Here is an 18483-nt window from a genome sequence, read left to right on the forward strand (position 1 = left end):
CCTCCAACACAGCATAACCTCCACGAAGGGTTTGTTTTTTCCGTGAACGAAACATGAACCCAAGTAGACACTCAATACCACTAACATTTGGATCAATGTGATTTTACGTTTTTTTGGTGGTCATGTAAAAAAAAAAAAAGAAAGAAAGAAGGAAAGGAAGAAAGAAAGGAAAAGAAACAAATTCATTGTAAGAATCGATTCTAGTTAATCCAATATAGTCAAAATACTATCATTTCGACATGCGTTCCAACAGAAAAAAATCACGGAGATATTTTACATTCTTGTTTCCAAACCAACCGTTGGAAGTTTGTGAGGCTCTGAAACACATTTTAATTTCAGTTCTTTTACTTATTTATTTTGAGAGAGATTGAGACAGAGAGCATGAGCAGGGGAGGGGCTGAGAGAGAGGGAAAGGGAGGCAATCCCAAAGCAGCTTCCACACTGTCAGCACAGAGCCTAATGCAGGGCTCGAACCCACAAACCATAAGATCGTGACCTGAGCCAAAACCAAGAATCAGATGCTCAACCGAGCCACCCAGACGCCCCCCAATTTCAGTTCTAAGCGTTCAACAGCTATGGGTGGCCTAGTGGCCAACACATGAGCCCCTGCAGGCTGAAAACAGTGCTCCCCTATGTCAGACGCTGCCCTGACTCCTTTTCCCTCAAGTTCGTTCACTCCCACAGCAGTCCAAGGAGGAAGATGTTACGCCCAACCCCGTTTCACAGATGGGAAAGTTGAGGCAGTCTGGATCCCCCCCCCCCACAACAGTCTGGCCCCATCGTCTATGCTTATCACCACCCCCCAAACTGCCTTGAATTCTTGGGTGAAGGCACAGTTAACCTGAGTGGTGAATTTGGCAGAAAGGAGCCAGTATTACGGGAAAATGCATGAAAGCAAGAACACAAATGGGAAAAACAGCTGGGACACAGACTCTGTGGCCGTCTCACTGGCCAGAAATCACTCAGCTAGAAGTGTGCCCCACAACCCAGAGGAAAGCAAGAAAGAATACTGGGACGGCCAACACTGATGTGGAACAGAGGGTAAAACGCAGGTCCCTCCATAAGAAAGGGGAACCCTACTTGTCACACGAGCTTATTACCAAGCTCGGCTGCCTGCTGGCTCTGTCCAGACCATAGAAAGGGCTCGCGGGCTGCTTGAACGGTCCTTGAGGATTTTATCTTCCACCCTTGATGATCTGGGCAGGCTGCCTGCACTATTCACACACCTTACCCTTTCCAGCCTCTGGAACTCCTGGGCATCCTGCAAAACCCACTCAAGCATGGCAGCCCTTGCAGAACCTCGGGTCCCCCGCTCCCTTCTCTGCTCCCACGCCTGGTGTTGTCCTTGTGAGGATGTCTACATGCCGGTCCACACTTCTTCCGGGGGCGGAGAACCCACAGGGCTCCATTTGTGGGGCCCCCCCCCCCCCCCCGCCAGGACCCAGGACAACATCGGGTCCATGATAAACTACTTGGGAGGCCAGAGTGATGGTGGATTTCGGCCTGGTTACCCCATGTTTTCCCAACGAGTGAGACCAAAACCAGTTTCAGACGCTTCCAAGCTCGGGTCAAGTGTAATGGCAGATTCTTTGCGAGGCATACATGAAGGACGTCCTGTGGTCCAGGTTCAACGTGATGGGGATATAAGGAAATGTCAGTGAAACAGAAAAGTAACAGAAGAGGGGCACCCAGCCCGGGTGGCTCCGTCCGTAAAGCGTCTGACTCTTGGATTCAGCTCGGGTTGTGATCTCACGTTTCGTGAGTTCAAGCCCCATGTAGGGCTCTGTGCTGATAGTAAGGATCTTGCTTGGGATTCTCTCTCTCTCTCTCTCTCTCTCTCTCTCTCTCTCTCTTTCTCTAAAGAAGTAAGTAAACAAACTTAAAAACAAATAGCAATAGAAGAGCTCAATAGCACAGTGGCTGAAGCCCGCTTAGCTGGGAGCCCTCTACCAAGGACTGTGTCCGTGGCCTTAGGCAAGGTCTCCAGTCTCCCTGTCCTCAATGTTTCCACCTGTGAAATGGGGCAACTATGATACCACCTCACAGGGTCACGCTGAGTAAATGATATAAATGGCATTACGTGGTGCCTGGTGCTTTGTATGAACTCCGTTCTAAGCACTAATTAATGCGACTCGTGTTATCAAGGATTAGTGATGTGCCTTTTCTCCACCGCCAGCCTCGACTCAGCAAACTCTGTGGGTCTCTCAGACCCTGCAAGGAGGGAACAGTGAGAGTGGCTGTGTCATGGGGCTGCTGTGGTCGGCCCATGGCCCAGCCTCCATCATCCCCAGACACGGACCCACAGACAATGGCTGTAAGAGTGAGGGAGGGCAAGCTGTGGGGGGGAAGGGAGGTAACCCAACATCCGGACAAGGGCCATGAATCTCTGGTGGGGAAAGGCCATGCCAGTCTGCTAGGAGACTGTCAGAACCACAGGCGTGGGTTTGGAAAGAAATTACTGCCAAGAGAAAACTCAGGAGCGGCAGGGAACGGCCCAGAAGGTCCTCAAAACGAACAGGGCAGCTGAGAACCAGTCACCGCTAAAGACCCAGTCGATACGATCAGGGAGACCGTGAAAAGGAGTGGAGGCAGAGGGATGCCTGGCAGTTGCCAGGAAGACAGAGAAGGAGAAAGGAAAAGGTAGAGGGGGGCGCCTGGGTGGCTCAGGCAGTTAAGCATCCGACTCCGGCTCAGGTCATGATCTCACGGTTCCTGAGTTCGAGCCCCACGTCGGGCTCTGCGCTGACAGTGTCGATCCCGCTTGGGATTCTCTCTCTCTCTCCCTGTCTGTGCTCCTCCCCCACCCGTGCACCTCTTTCAAAAGAAAGAAAGAAAAGGTAGGGGAGAGTGGCAGGTGTGGGTGATGATGACAGGACAGTCACAATAGTGAAGGTAGCCACTGAGCCAAAGGTCAGTGCCCTTGAGATACACGGATTATTATTCCCTCCGGTCATCAATGGCTGTCGGAGGAGGGTGCCAGTTACCTCACTGCAGAGACGTGGGACGGAGGCAACACAGCCTGGGCCCTAGAGCCTGTGACCGGGCAGGGAGGAGTCACGCCCAGCTCTCTCTAGCTGCACCCAGCACACTTCCAGCTCCAGCGCTGAGGCCCCACCCTTCCACCTCTCCCCTGGGCAACCTCCGTGTGCCTCGGTTTCCCCACAGGCCAAGTCCAGGTTGGCTCCACTGATCTCCCCATCCCCTTAGCGCCCCAAAGTCATACGAGGCTGTCCTCTCCATCCCCCATAGGACGAGACAGTCCTGTCACCTTGGGGTGGGGAGTGGGGGGGGGGGGCGGGCGACCTGAGAAAGAAGAATCCCACTTCCCACCAGGGGCTGAGGTTGACCAGAACTTTCTCAGAGTTCAGGTACATGGCCCCGGGTGGCCGGCTTCGCCCGCAGCCCGAAACGGGCTCTGAGCTGCCTGAGCTGCCGAGACCTCTCCCCACACAACAGTCTTTCTTGACAGAGTGGTCATAATGGAGGGGGCCCCTCTGTACCCAGCCGGGGAAGCGAACTCCCAGCCTCCGGCCACACTGAGCCCGGAGAGCTGGGTCGGCCCCAGACAGGAGGACAGAGCCAGACGGGCCTGGTGAAAAGCCTGGGCGCTGGAACCACAGCCTTTGGCTCAGCTCGCCACCGGATGACCAGACTGCCAGGCTGAATGACCGACTCCCTACTAATTTTTTAGAGAAGCCCTTCATGGGGTCTCTGTGGCACGCAGCTCCGTGACGAGCACCTGCGCATTGGCTCCTACGTCCATCCGAGCAACAGCATCTTCCTGGTCCAGGGACGCCACAGAGAAGAGAAAGACAGACCCCTTGCCTACGCGGAGCTTACGTTCTGACACGGACAAAGACAGCGAACCATCTAAGCCACAAATACACGATGCTGGATGGCCTAAGTGCCTGGAAGAAAAGGCAGGGGATGGGCACAGATGGGGAAGTCAGGGAGGGCCGTGCCGTCTGGGCCTCAGCTGTCACCGCCCAAAGATCTGGTGACGGAAAGCTTCCGGCCAGAGACACAAAACAGGGAAAGACCCCCAAGGCCAGCACCTACTCGACATGGGGAGGGACGGGGTCTGGGTTCCGGCGGGAGGCGCAGGGGGTCACAGGAGCAGCGAGGGGCCAGGCCGTGCAGGGCTGTGACAAAGCGCCCCTCTGCCAGCCGCCCAGGCTTCATTCCCGGTCTCCACGACACTTACGCAGTCGCGTCCCCCCGGCTCCCTTGGTCTGCCATCACAGCGCACAGCTTTGACAAGAGGCAGGATGACCGATTGCTCACTTCCCCCAGCTGATGCCACTCTTGGTCAGAAATCCAAACTTTGGAACCCCAACATGTGATGTCACCGTCTACCGCGAGGGACAGGTTCCCCGCGCTCCCCCAGCTGCCCCCAGACGGGCTCAGGGGGACCTTCAGCTACGGACGCAGCGCATTCCACGAAGCCTGGCGCTCCCTGACCGCCCAATTCTGGTATATGTGCTCATCCCTGCCGCTGCCCAGGTGTCCCCATCAGAGCTGCAGACTGGCCCATCCCCCTCTCAGTGCACCTGCTCTTCACTCCCTCCCGCCGTGGGGAGGACGTGTCCCTGCAGCCCGCTAACCTGGGCCAGCGGGGCTCGAACCTGTGGGTCTTGAGATGCACCCACGCTCCACAGCCCTCAAGACGTTCCCCTCGCCTGCCCGTCTCCCCCCACCCCACCCCCCAGACCAATTAACCCAGAATCTCTGCGGTGAGGGCCAAGCAGTGGTATTTTCAAAACGGGGCACAGGATTCCACCGTGCGGCCAGGGCTGAGGCTCGCTGTTGCTGAAGGGATCTTCTTCATCCTTAGTGTGCTTACACATCGTCTGAAGGGCTCGGTAAAGCGCAGATTCTGATTCAGTAGTTCTGGGAAAGGGCCCAAGCTTCTGCACGCCTAACAAACTCCCATGGGAGGGGTTGCGGCTGCTGCATGGACCACACAGTGCAGGGCAAAGGCCTGGGGGCACAGCCAGATCTGTGGGGGGAGGGATGGAAGCGGGCTTCACCGATTTTCTACGTCCAGAGTCACCCTCCGTTATGAATCTCCCTTTAATGTCAGGGAGGAACTTCTTTTTTTTTTTTTTTTAATGCTTCTTTATTTTTAAGAGAGAGACAGAGCACAAGCTGGAGAGAGGCAGAGAGAGGGGGGAGGCACAGAATCCGAAGCAGGCTCCAGGCTCCGACACATCATCACAGAGCCCGATGCGGGGCTCGAACCCACGAACCGTGAGATCATGACCTGAGCCGAAGTCGGACGCTTCACCGACTGAGCCACCCAGGCACCCCTAGTCGGGAAGGGACTTCTGAAAGACTTAGTTATTAAAAGGTTCTTACAGGGGCGCCTGGGTGGCGCAGTCGGTGAAGCGGCCGACTTCAGCCAGGTCACGATCTCGCGGTCCGCGAGTTCGAGCCCCGCGTCGGGCTCTGGCCTGATGGCTCAGAGCCTGGAGCCTGTTTCCGATTCTGTGTCTCCCTCTCTCTCTGCCCCTCCCCCGTTCATGCTCTGTCTCTCTCTGTCCCAAAAATAAATAAACGTTGGGAAAAAAAAAAAAAAAAAAGAACTGTCTCTTTAAAAAAAAAAAAAAAGGTTCTTACAGAAGGGAAGAGGAATTTTCTAGTGTGGGAATAGGGGGCCCTATACTTAAGAAGCGTTACAGGCCCACCCTCTATTATCAAGTATCTACTGGAATTAAAAGAACTTAGAGGTGCCTGGCTGGCTTATTCAGTAGGGCATGGGAGTCTTGATCTCGGAGTTTTGAGTTCGAGCCTCACGTTGGGTGCAGAGATCACTTAAAAATAAAGTCTTTTAAAGAAAATAAATAAAGGTGGTTCAGTCGGTGAAGCGTCGGACTCTCCGTTTCAGCTCAGGTAATGATCTCACAGTTTCAGGGGTTCGAGTCCCGCATCGGGCTCTGTGCTGGCAGTGTGGAGCCTGCGTGGGATTCTCTCTCTTCTTCCCTCCCTCGCTCATGCTGTCTCTGTCTCTGTCTCTGTCTCTCTCTCTCTCACAATAAATAAACTTTAAAAGATAAAAATAAGAACTTAAAAGTATCTAATAGAGGACCCAGCGCATAGTAGGTGCTCAGTAAATGGCACCTTGGCTACTCATGCTCTCATTGTATTATTATTAATGCAGGGTACTCCATTTCCTAACCCAACCAAGTACATTCTCTTGGCATCCAAAAACCTGACTGAGTCCTACAAAGCCCTACAAATCTTTTGCCCTGAGAGGATGAGCCACAGGCAGGGGCCAAACACAGGAACCTTCATCTGGGTCCAGGGACCTTCATCTCAGACACAGTCCCATGGACCCCGCCTGGTCTAAGAACACCAATGTCTTTGTTACTCACATTTTGTTTTTCTAATTTGCCACAAGCTGTGGATATACTTTCACAGCCCAGTCGCGGCTAATATGGAGTGCGTGCTACCTGTCAAGACCGGTTTAAAAAGTATTCTATTTGGTTGAACTCCTTATATCCTTAAAACAACTCTGGGCAGCAGGGGCTGTTCGCGTCAAGGGGCAGACAAGGAAACTTGGAAAGGCAAACAACCTGCCAAGGTCACGTACGCAGTAAGTCATAGGGCAGACAGCAAACAGGGGGGTGTATTTCAGACCCCATGCCTTCCCAGCGCTTCTCAAACTTTACTTGCTAAGTGGTTTCATTAACATGCAGGCTCTCCTGGGGCACCTGGGTGGCTCAGTCGGTTGAGCATCCGACTTCGGCTCAGGTCATGATCTCACGGTTATGGGTTCAAGCCCCGCGTCGAGCTCTGTGTTGGCAGCTCGGAGCCTGGAGCCTGCTTCGGATTCTGTGTCTCCCTCTCTCTCTGCCCCTCCCCTGCTCACACGCGCTCTCTCTCTCTCTCAAAAATAAATAAACACTTAAAAAAATAATAAAAAATGCAGATTCTCCTTCAGCAGGCGATCGGGAGCCTGCGACACTGCATTTGCACCAAAACCCCCTGGCCATGCTGACACGGCTGGCCCACGGACCTCGCTTCGAGTAGCAAAACTGCTCACACGCTCTGATACGTCCACCACCGTACTCTTCCGATCAGTGGTTTGTTGATTCCACAGTGGCAAAAATCACAGGAAATCTCCGCTTGGAACGCTTCGGTAAAATTCTGTTTCAACTCCTACTCAAACTGCACTATTCTGCGGCAAAGGAGATCATCAGTCATTTTGGAAAAGCGGTTGTGTCCATTATAAGCTACAGGCATTGAGGGTCATGAAATTGCTTTCGAATTTAAGTGTTACCGCTACCGAGAGCGCTCTCTGGACCAGGGAAACAATTCCCATCTCTCAGGCCAAGGGAAGAGTTCCACTTTGAAAACTACAAGGTGGGATTTCTCCAAACACACAAGGGGATGCCCCAACTGTAAGCTTTCCTCCTGGGATCAGCGGGAGAGGATATACGCAGAAACCAGAAGAAAATGACAAATCTTCCCTGCCCAGCGAAACGCATTCAAGAGGAAAGCGGGACCGTCCACTTAATCAGTCTGGACTCAGTGGCTGGGAACAAGCAGGCTGCTGAATGAGACAGAGAAAATCAGAGTGGGGTGAGGTAAACTTCCAGGGGTGTTCTGGATACTGGCGTGACCCGAAGTTCCAGGATGGCAAACGAGGTCCTGGAGAAACCTGACCTCAAACCATGAGTCTTCGGGGAAAAAAAATACCCTCCTCAAAGCTAGACGTGATACCAAGGTTAGATTAAACAGCGATCAGTGAAGAGAAGGCTTGGTTAGAACTGTACCTTTAGGCAATTCCCACCACCCAGCGATTCTCGAACTTTGCTCCACGATCGAATCACCCGACAAGACTTCAACACTCAGCGTCCGGCCTCTCACACTCAGGCCACACTCCCACGTCAATTAGATCACAATCTCCAGGGGGTGGGACCCAGGTATCCCTCCTCGTGAGAGCTCCCCAGGTAATGCCAACGGGCAGCCAAGTTTGAGAACCAGTATCTTCACCTATAAAACAAGGAATCCATCCGGACCAATGGTCTCTTCACCCGATTTGTGTGTTAGAATCACCGCGGGAAGGATTTTGAAAGTAACGATGCCAGCAGCTTCCCTAAGGAATTCAGGTTAATTTGTGGGGCGTGGGCACCGGCATTTTTAAGAGCTTCTAGGTGATCCTAATATCCAGCTAGAACTACTGGTCCAGATGTTTTTGCCAAGATTCCTTCTACTGCCTACATTTTAAGCATCTACGATGGATATCAAGGCTAAAAATGCCATCTCAGACTTTTTGCAGAAGTAGAGTTCTCATCTTTACTTTTAAATCAGGGATTTCTAACTTTGCAAGGGTCCAAATCGTATTCAAAATGCTGGATGAGTACATAGGTGTGTGTGCGTATATATATATATACATAATGAATAGTTCTGAAGGAGAACGTCCTTAACTTTCATCAGATTCTCAAAAGACCGAACTCTCTTACCTTAAAGGCAAGGATGTGATTTCTGATTTAACAAACGTAGCGAAGTTCAAGAATGAAGGGAAAATAAACTGACCCTGGCAGCACATTTTGAATTTGCAACATACCTACTGCCCCCTAGTGCCTGTATATCTTTATTGCAGGTGAAGTTCAGACCGAACATCCCATCCTCTGGAAAGCCATAGGGGGAGAGACATCCAGATTTCTGATCCAAGTGTCAACGTGGAAGCTGTGCTGCAGACCGGGGTCAGCACGAGGCTGTCTGGTCATGATCACGATGAGAAATGACTTGACCAGCTGCACTTATAAAGAGACTATCCTACCAGATACTTCGGACTCATGAGCCCAGCTGGGTTTGTTAGGATTTCTGGGTTTTCTAGTCCTGACACTTGTTACCTATGTGCCTTGGTTTGGAGCCCGGCTTTCTTTCTCCCCGTGTCCTTGGGAAGATTACTGAACCTTTCTGTTCTTCAGACAAAATGGGGACAATAGAAGTACTTTTCAGACTGCTGTGAAGAATAAGAAAATACACGTAAAATGCTCAGCCTATCAGTTGGCTCAGAACAAGGCCCTTGAATAAATGTGAGTTATATGACTGTATCGGTGGTATTTTATTAGTAGTAACATCTTACTGACGGTGCGCACGTCACTAAATTTCTTTGAGCTTCCTTCGTTGATCCATACGACAAGGAAAATACACCCCACTTAGTTTCCTTCATGGGGTTACAGCGATGACCGCCATGATACGGCAACTGTCACATATCCGGGGAATCTACCAGGCACGGGGAAAAGTCACCCCGTAATACAGACATAATCCCTACCCTCCGAGACTCCAGTAGTTGAAATCTCTACAAATGACCGTAGCAATTTCTCGTCACATACCTGGCATCCTGGACAAGGTAAACCTTCTCGCCACGTGGGCAAGTGGGTGACCACTCTCTACCACGCCCACCACAAGCTGCCTTTCAGGCAAGAGAAGATGCCGGCCGCTCACGCAATCACGGATGCCCTGGATCGCTGCTCTCCTCCAGTCCTGACGCGTCAGTCCCTCCCCAGGAGACGGTCCCAGGACTCATCCGCAAGCCCGCCTGCCCAGTAGAATCTCCCACGGCACACGTACTGCCACCTGCCCCACCGGGACAACACATCACCGAAACCTCTCACCAGCCCCCAGCAAAGACACAAGGCGATCAGCGCTCGCTTACCTGGAGTCTGCTTGGCCGTACGCACGGGGGTGTAGTGGTTTTTGGAGGACGATCTGACCGGTGTGTTCTCTTTGGGAGAGGTATTGATAGCTGAGATAGTTTCTCTTTCACAGTGTGCTATGGGGATTGGTCCCTGTTGTCTTAAGATGTCGGCCAGAGCCCTAAACAAGGAGGAGATCACACAGTGAGATTCAAGAAGCAGGTATACACAACCACAGAGGGAACTGGCTTGCTTTCACGGGCCCTTTGATGGACAGAGTTATGGGAGGAGACACAGACACAGTATTCAGTCCTCAGTCGTCCAAGATGTGTCTGCTGCTGGTCCCGGGGGGACCCCTAACCCTAACCCTAACCGTAACCTTAACCCTAACCCAGGTAGAGGTCACCATGCCTGGGCGGTATCGGCACTAAAAGGCAGCGATTATGGTTTCTGTCTTGATTTCCCATGAGCCCTTTCAGACTACCAGCTCCCCAAACACCCCCTTATGCCAGGCAGATATCTGTACCCCCGGTCAGTACGATGCCACCACAGGAAAGGGCTGGCATCAGTGGCCTCGTCTGCAGGAGCAGGCTATGCATAACAGGGGCACAATCGCCCTGCTGAAACAGACACACCGGCTAGCACGGACTTTATGCTGGTGACCCAGCACATAGCTCCCGCCATCTGAGAAAGGGGTGACTTAACTGTAAAGACGGGCCGTGTAGGTAACAGGGTAAGTATCAGACCACACGAGCCGTGCAGACCATGATCACAACGGGAGCCCAGAGGAGGCAACGATTACACACACACACAGGAAAATACACAAACACAGAAGAGGAAGAAACGGGGATACACAACTCCCCTTCCGCAGGAGACCCCGCCACCCCGAGACAGCAGCTTTTATCCACTCAAAACATCCCTCGGACGACCGAATGCGCGTTCATGGAGGACCCAGCGCGCGTCAGTTGCTGCCGAGACACGGGTAAATAGGACATGGTCCCTGTCGCCTAACGGCTCACAATTTAGGGGAAATCGCTCCCCCACCTGGTTTCAAACAGGACTGGCTCTGTGGGTGTGCTGTGTGGCATGTGGCCGTGACCACTGCTGACGGAAAACAGAGACAGGGACGGATGGATCATCTGCGGACGCAAAGGTGAGTGTGGATACGTTTCGAGAGACCACCACGTAGAGAATGCCGTTTTAGGGGCGCCTGGGTGGCTCGGTCAGTTGAGCGGCCGACTTCGGCTCAGGTCACGATCTCGCGGTCCGTGAGTTCGAGCCCCACGTCGGGATCTGTCCTGACAGCTCAGAGCCTGGAGCCTGCTTCGGATTCTGTGTCTCCCTCTCTCTCTGCCCCTCCCCCGTTCATGCTCTGTCTCTCTCTGTCTCAAAAGTAAATAAATGTTAAAAAAAAAAATTTTTTTTTTAATTAAAAAAAAAGAAAAAGAGAGAATGCCGTTTTAGGGCCACGTCCCCAGTTCGGAGTGCATCCCTGTTTCGTACAAGCCAGGCGAGGGCTTTTCCATCCACCCGGGGTGTCCCTGGGGCCTCCAGGCCTCCCCCCGCCCACCCCAGTCCTCCCCAAGGCTTCATTCACACTGGGCCTCCAGAGCCCGGCACTCCGATCCCTTGCAAAGTGACAACCACGTCAGTCTAAAACTGTGTCCCAGCGTGAACTGCTGTCTTCCATTATGCCGCCTCTGACATGCTGAACCTTCCGAGCAAAAGAGCATCAACCTGGCAATCTTATCATTTACTGGCGTTTATATAGCAATTTCAGACGTTCCAAACGCTTGCCCCTGGCTGGCGTTCTCTTCTCTCAGGCTGTAAAGGGAGGAGCAGACACGTGTCACTGCCGTCGTTCGCTTGGGTGGACCAAGCAGAGGGAGAACACAGAGGCTCACTCGCCTGGTGAAGGAAGTTCAGGCCGACCCGGGGTCTGGGTCAGGGACCTGAGATTCAGGGTGTGGGGAGAAGCAGCAAGCACCGCCCTAAAAGGTCAAGAGATTTGCGTTCTAATCCCAGATGAGCTCTTAAAACTTCCAGCAGATCTGCTGACCTCTAAAACCAACATTTAATCTTTTCTCCCCCATTTGCAAAACAAAAGGGTTTAAAGGAACATGGCCCTTCTAATTAGACCCCTTCTCATTCCAAAATGTTATATTTTCGATATGTTTACCACCACACGTCCACGCGGGTCCTCTCGATTCCTTCATTGCTCTGGTTATCAAAGACACTTTCCTACCACGTTTCCATGGTGAGGAAACCCTGGGCTAGGGGCGCTTGGGTGGCTCAGTCGGTTGAGCATCCAACTTCGGCTCAGGTCATGGTCTCAGGGTTCGTGGGTTCGAGCCCCGTGTCGGGCTCTGTGCTGACTGCTCGGAGCCTGGAGCCTGCTTTGGATTCTGTGTCTCCCTCTCTCTCTGCCCCTCCCCCGCTTGCACGCTCTCTATAAATAAATAAATAAATAAATAAATAAATAAATAAATAAATAAAACATTTGTTAAAAAATTTAAGGATGAATTTTAAGGTAGGTGAGTTACATTTCCATAAAGCCGCTATCCCTCCCTCCCCCCAACAAAAGTATATTATTTTTCGGTTTCTTGCCTCGCGAGTGTTTATAAAGACTCCCAATTCTCTGGTGCCTGGGAAGAATGGAGACTTGTGGTTAAGTCCACTGTTCTCGGGAGGCCAAAGACTGAGCCTACATCCGTGTTTCTCCACAGTGATTTTGTCCCCTGGCGGGGGGTTGGCGGAGGGGGCATCTGGCAACGTCCCGAGATGTTTGTGGCAATCACGACTGGGGAGGCAAGTGTTACTGGCCTCTAGTGAGCAGAGGCCAAGGGTGCTGCTGAAATTCTGTGCTATCCAGGACAGCCCCCCACGACAAAGAACTCTCTGGCCCAAGATGTCAACAGTGGTGAGACCGAGACATCCTGACCTACCTCTAGGCAACACTAGAAGGAAGGGAGTCTTGGATTAAGGGCCCAGTGCCATCCAGCTCCCCCGATGTCTACTGAACAGCCCGTATACCAGGGGTCAGACACCGGGCTGGGCTCAGTGAAAGGAATGTCCCCGAGGAGTGGGCCCGTCCGTTGGGGTCATCGCTGTGCCCTTAGGCCTGGGCACACTTCCCAGCCATGTGACATACACAGGGGAAGAACTAAAGCTCGGCCCGGTTTCTTTCTGCCTCTGCAGGGCATTCGGCTCCTGTCACTCTGGTCCACACTGACAGCGTTAACGGCAGCTGATTCACTCTGGGGCTCGTCGGCAAAGAGACGAGAGCTGTGAACGGAGCGCCCCTCTCGCAGGAGGGGGAGTCTCTCGGTGCCCGTCTCCCGAGAAGCCCTTCGAGACGCAGCCTCTGAGGACGGAGCGGGGAGGGAAGACACCTTTGTGAAGACCACCGGGCTTGGTGGAGACCAGTGTGCTTGGGTCTGACTTGCGGCTGGAGAATGACTGTTAACTGGGGCCCAGCCAGGCCGTCTCCTCCTGAGGGTGACGTCTTGTCCAGTATCCTTTCCAGATGCCCGGTGGGCTGGGCGGAGCTGGGCAGCATGGCCAAAGAGAGGGACGTGCCAGAGGAGGTGTCCCTGAAGAGGCGGGCTCTCTGGGGGCAGGCTTCCGCCCTGCACGGTCCCAACAAAGGGCGTGGTGGCCAGGGCCACGCTCCTGGTCCCCCACTCTGTGGCTTCCCTGACCGCCGGACACCCTTCTCCAAGTCCCCATCCCTCCGCAGTGCCCTCTGGCAAGGGGAACAGGTGCCCTAATTCCCAGGAGGTGTCCTTAGGAGCAGCCCCCCTCTGGCAGCTCCCCTGCCCCACTCACACCCCCCTCCCTCCGCCCCTCAGCTCCTGACCTCCCTCCCCGCTCCTGTTCTTCTGTTCCTCTCCCTCTTCCATCCCCTTCTCCCCAGGGTGCTTGATAAATATTATTCTAATTCTGAAATGTGCGATGCCAGGCTCACCTAATTAATCTGGATGCGCCCCAGGAAATGGGTTAGGGCCTGAGCTATTTTCCAACCGCGGGAAAGAAAATCGGTCACCGAGGAACAGGGAGGCGGGGTCTGTGAAAGGGCGGGCACCAGCTCCAGGCCTGAGAGAGGGGCGGAAGGGAGGAGAGGACAGAGGGGGACAGGCAGACGGTGAGCGGGCCCACGGAGAGGAGAGGCGGGGAGAGGCGCAGGGGGAACGGGAGACAGGACGCAGGAGAAAGGGACGCAGGGAAGGCACAGAACGGGCAGGGACAAAGGTCGAGGGACCAAAGGGGCAGTGAGGAACAAAGAGAAATTCAGAGAAAGCACAGGGCGCAGAAGGTGGTGGGGGGAGGGGGGTCAGAGGGCGCACTCAGAGTGGGGAGGGGCAGTGAGCGCAGATAGCAGGACAGAGAGCCGGGCAAGCAAGGGCAGAGGGGGCTCTCCAGCCAACAGCCAACCCCACCGGCCCTCCCTGGTCCTCGGCTAGCATCTCATTTAAAGACCCGAAGAATCTTGGGGCGGCCGGCTGGCTCCACTGTTGGGACCTGCAGTTCCTGATCTCAGAGTCGGGAGTTCGAGCCCCAGGTCAGGTATAGAGTTCACTTCATTAAAATCATCATCACCAACATCATCATCATTTTTAAATACCTCGAAGCAGCTTGCTAACGGCCCTGTTCCTCTCAACCTCCCCTCCCCCGTTTCTGCCACACTATCAAAAGCACGTTTTTTTGTCCCAATTGCCTTGGTCCACCCCTCCCTTTGGCACATGGATTCCCTGGCTTTTGCGGATGCGTGTCGAGCAGGGGTGGGCAGGGGATTAATTGGGCAGCAAGTCTGAGCAGGAAGAGCAGTCATCCTGGGCACTCGACCCTTGTGGGTGCCCTGCCACCCCAACTTCTAACAAGAAACCGAGGCTCCAAGTGATTCGAGGACTAGCACGTGACGGAGCACAAATTTAAATCCAGGGCCCGTGACTCGTGTCTGGATGTCCTTTCGCTCCCGGGACTGCTGCCCGCACACACCTCCCGTCCCTGGGCACGGGCACGGTCAACTTGCACGAGTCCTTCTGGTCTCCCCAGCCGGGTCCGCCAACTGAGCAAACGCCAGTGAACATTTGGGCTTGGAGAGATGAGGGATTCAGTCGGTCGATGAGGGATTCAGGTCAAGACCAGTTATCTATGAAAACCTTGGTTCATGTTGTCACCGACCCCCAAGGAAATGAAAGAGTGTCTGAACGTCCCTAAGTGCGGAGTGATCTGGACACAAGGGACCCAGCCCAACCAACACTTTTTGATATGCTGTCACCTGCTTTGAAGACATGAAATCCTTCTGAAATTGGCAAGTGATTCCTCTTAACCAGAGAAAGGTAGGGGCGCCTGGGGGGGCTCAGTCGGTTGAGCGTCCGACTTCGGCTCAGGTCAGGATCTCACAATTTGTGGGTTCGAGCCCTGCGTCGGGCTCTGTGCTGACGGCCCTGGAGCCTGGAGCCTGCTCCGGATTCTGTGTCTCCCTCTCTCTCTGCCCCTCCCCCATTCTCTCTCTCTCCTTCAAAAATAAACATTTTTTAAAAGATTTAAAAAAAAGAGAGAAAGGTAAGACCTCCTTCATGACTTTCCTTCATCGTCTTGCCTGCTTAGGAAATTACACGTGAAATCGAAGACTTAGGAAACTGACCGCTCTCATTTACTGAATAATTACTACGTGCCAGATATCAATGCTGAACTCTTCCATGCATTATATCCTATAATCCTCAAAATGACGTTATTTGGTAGATGCTCTCAGTAGCCACAACCAGTATGATGAGAATACTAAGATTTTGCAAGGTCAGCTCTATTGCCCAAGGACACACAACCAATAAGGGGTAAATCCAGATTTCCAAGACAGGCAGGCAAAGCAGCAGAGGTGCGCCACCACCCAATTATCCATTCGTCCATTCGTTCATCCGCCCGTCCAACCATCTGTCCCTCCATCCACTCAGTCACATTTATTTTTCTACCTACAATCTCTCTCCCACGGTCTCTCTGAACACAGGGTTTTAGACAGTGATCCATCTTTGGTGGGAAAATCTGCCCAAAGAGAACCCGGCTGCGCTCAGCTACCCAGTTCTATCGACTTCTGTGGGTCCTCGACACCAGCAAGCTTCGAACGCTTTTTACACTGTTTTCACCAGGCAACTGTTTTGGGCAACAAAATCTAAGCAGAACATCGACATAGACCCTTAGACCCTTGCTCTGCATGAAGCCAGAGTCCTGCTCCATGAGACCCTTGGCTTCCGAAAGCAGGCAGTCCCTGGGCTTTGTGGAGTTTCTAAGTTTGAAAAGAAATGTAGGAAAAGAGTACCAAAACAAAAAAGACAAAACTATGGAACTTCTTCTCACAATCTCCCCTCATTGAACAGGTAGTAAAACTGAGGTTCCCCCCAAATTAAGTGGGGGGAACCTAGGGACCCTTAGTTCACCTAGGAAGTCTGTTTCATCTCCATTAATACTTTCCATACGAACCCCACGAACATCACTGCTCACTGAGATAGAGCCGATGGAAACCAGCCTCTGTCCTCCGCCAGATCTCTGGATTTCTGAGCCACACAAAAGGGGAGAAAGTAAGTTCACCTAGACCCAATAAGTTTTTCTGCGTCAAGGGCGAAGCAAGCTGGTTCGTTTAGACCCCTACACATGCCTTTGCTCTTGCTGGGAAGAACAGGGAGACATTTCTGCTGTTGGATAGGTATGATAAAAGGCCAAACACATCAACTGTTCCCCAAATAAGCTATTCTGGTTAATGTTATTCCTGAGGACTAATGAGAACACTCTTGATCTTGAAGGATTTTCGAAATCACTTATTTTAAGATGCAAGTTTCTTCCTTGAGAGGGGCCACCAGTCTAATCTTTAGGTCTCTTCGGAGAAGAAACGAAGCAAAATAAAGACGATTCTGGGAAACGAAGCTATTCACGTCAAAACTACGGGGCAAACCAGGAAAGGTTGGGTTTGGGTTTTGTTTTGTTTTGTTTTTTCCCTTTAAGTAAATCTCTGACAGTTACTTTCATATTTCTCCTAGAAGTAGAATGCAGACATCCTACTCCAGTTAAAGTATTCTGGCTACTTGAGTCCCGGAGAAGGGAGGTTCATACTTGACCGTGATGGCCTGGGTACAGCCCGTGTCCTCTCTCACCTCATGCCCGAGCCTATTCACTGGGCAGACGGGGTGTCTCTATTCTCTGAAAATATGCACTCCGGACAATCGGAGTGACTATATTTTTTAATAAACACGGACCAAGGAGAACGGCTTAATTTAGTTCTTAGTCCTGGTTCTCTCACAGTCCACTTGAAAAACACAGCTGCTGGCTTTGTGTGTGTACAAGACCGCTCTCCCCTCACAGAGAGGCTCCAAATGGGTGTGGAGATCTCCTTTGTTGTGGTAACAATGTTCGTGCACCTGCACTGAGCTGTTCGGCAGGTCTGAGCTGCCCGGGGCACAATCACAATCAGAATGCACCCTGGCCAATAAACAGTGCAGGACCCGGGCAGGGAAGGCTCAGCCCGCAGGCTCCATGTTTTCCAGGCAAACGGGGTAAGGTCCTCTATCCAGATGGGCCCCTGTCCTGGGGCTGTGGCCTGGGGCCAGCCACGAGCTGGGCAGGGCCTAGAGGCGCATCCTATGGGGCCCCAGTTCACCCCTGAGAGCCTCACCTCCACACACTCCACTCCTTGCCTCCTGAGTCCTGTGAAAATTCACCCAGGCCTGGGAAGACTGGGTAGCAGCAACCCCAAGCCTAGGCTCTTCAGAAATATCTGGATTGTCCCGGAATGATCCAAAGACCTACATGTGGCCAGCACAGCCACCATTTCGGAAGGGGAAGACAAAAATGCTACCGAGATTGGTTACCAGAGCCACACGGGCGGCCGGGGGTGGGGGGGAGAGGAGTGAATAAATATGCCCACCACCTGCCTCTCTTTCTCTCTCTCTCAAATAAACATTAAAAAAATGTTTTTGAAAAACAGGGGCACTGCGGCTCAGGTCACGATCTCGCGGTTCGTGGGTTCGGGCCCCGCGTCGGGCTCTGTGCTGACAGTTCAGAACCTGGAGCCTGTTTTGGATTCTGTGTCCCTCTCTCTCGGCCTCTCGGCCCCTCTGCCACTTGCGCTCTCTCTCTCTCTCTCTCTCAAATATAAACATTAAAAAAAATTTTTTTTTAATAAAAATAAGAATAAATATAGCCGCCACTGCTGTTCTCTTTTGTTATCTCGGTGTGGTTTGCTTGACTTGCTGTAGGCACAGATCTAAGTCCGGAGGGGGAAGCAAAACGCAGGTAGGATAGCCTAGTGGCTAAACGCGGGATTCTGGAGCCGGACTGTGGGGCTGCTAGCCACCGGGCGCACCAGTGATCTCCCGTAGCTACTTCATGGCCTGTGGTCCTGCCTCCTCGTTCAAAAGATAAGGCTACAATAATAAGGCCAAAAATAATGTCTACCTCTTAGAGTTATCATGGAGATTAAATGAGTTAATATTTGTAGAGCACTTAGAACGGAACCTGGCAACCAGTAAGCACTCCATAAATATTTGATTAATAAATAAATCCAAATACAACCTCCCAGTGTCTGCACAGGCTCGGCCTATAGGACCACGACAAAAAGGTGGTGGGAGAGGGGCGTCCCGGAGGACTGAATCCCTGATGCCGGATGGGCAAAACTCCTCCCGTGGAGAGTGAACCCCATGGCATGTGACGGCCACGGGTCATCCTGGAAGGGACCACCCACATCCCCTATTTTCCACTCAGGCCTGACCGAGGACAGGAATGCGTCTGGTCACACACAGCAGCTTTCACTGCACCCTGAACTTGGATTCTGAGAGCCAAGTGC

General features: G+C 52.6%; 1 protein-coding gene across 1 annotated transcript in view; it reads right to left on the minus strand.

Moving 5' to 3' along the window:
• Positions 1-18483, minus strand: part of SHISA6 (shisa family member 6) — a gene marked incomplete at its 5' end in the record, with an annotated part of 276670 nt that overhangs the window by 242259 nt on the left and 15928 nt on the right. Inside the window, one exon of the mRNA XM_040452935.1 lies at positions 9671-9831. Coding sequence (XP_040308869.1) covers positions 9671-9831 — 161 coding nt within the window. The remainder of the gene's footprint in view (positions 1-9670; positions 9832-18483) is intronic.

Source organism: Herpailurus yagouaroundi, unplaced genomic scaffold (assembly GCF_014898765.1).
Source record: "Herpailurus yagouaroundi ecotype Mexico unplaced genomic scaffold, PumYag 208, whole genome shotgun sequence".
Lineage (NCBI taxonomy): Eukaryota > Metazoa > Chordata > Mammalia > Carnivora > Felidae > Herpailurus > Herpailurus yagouaroundi.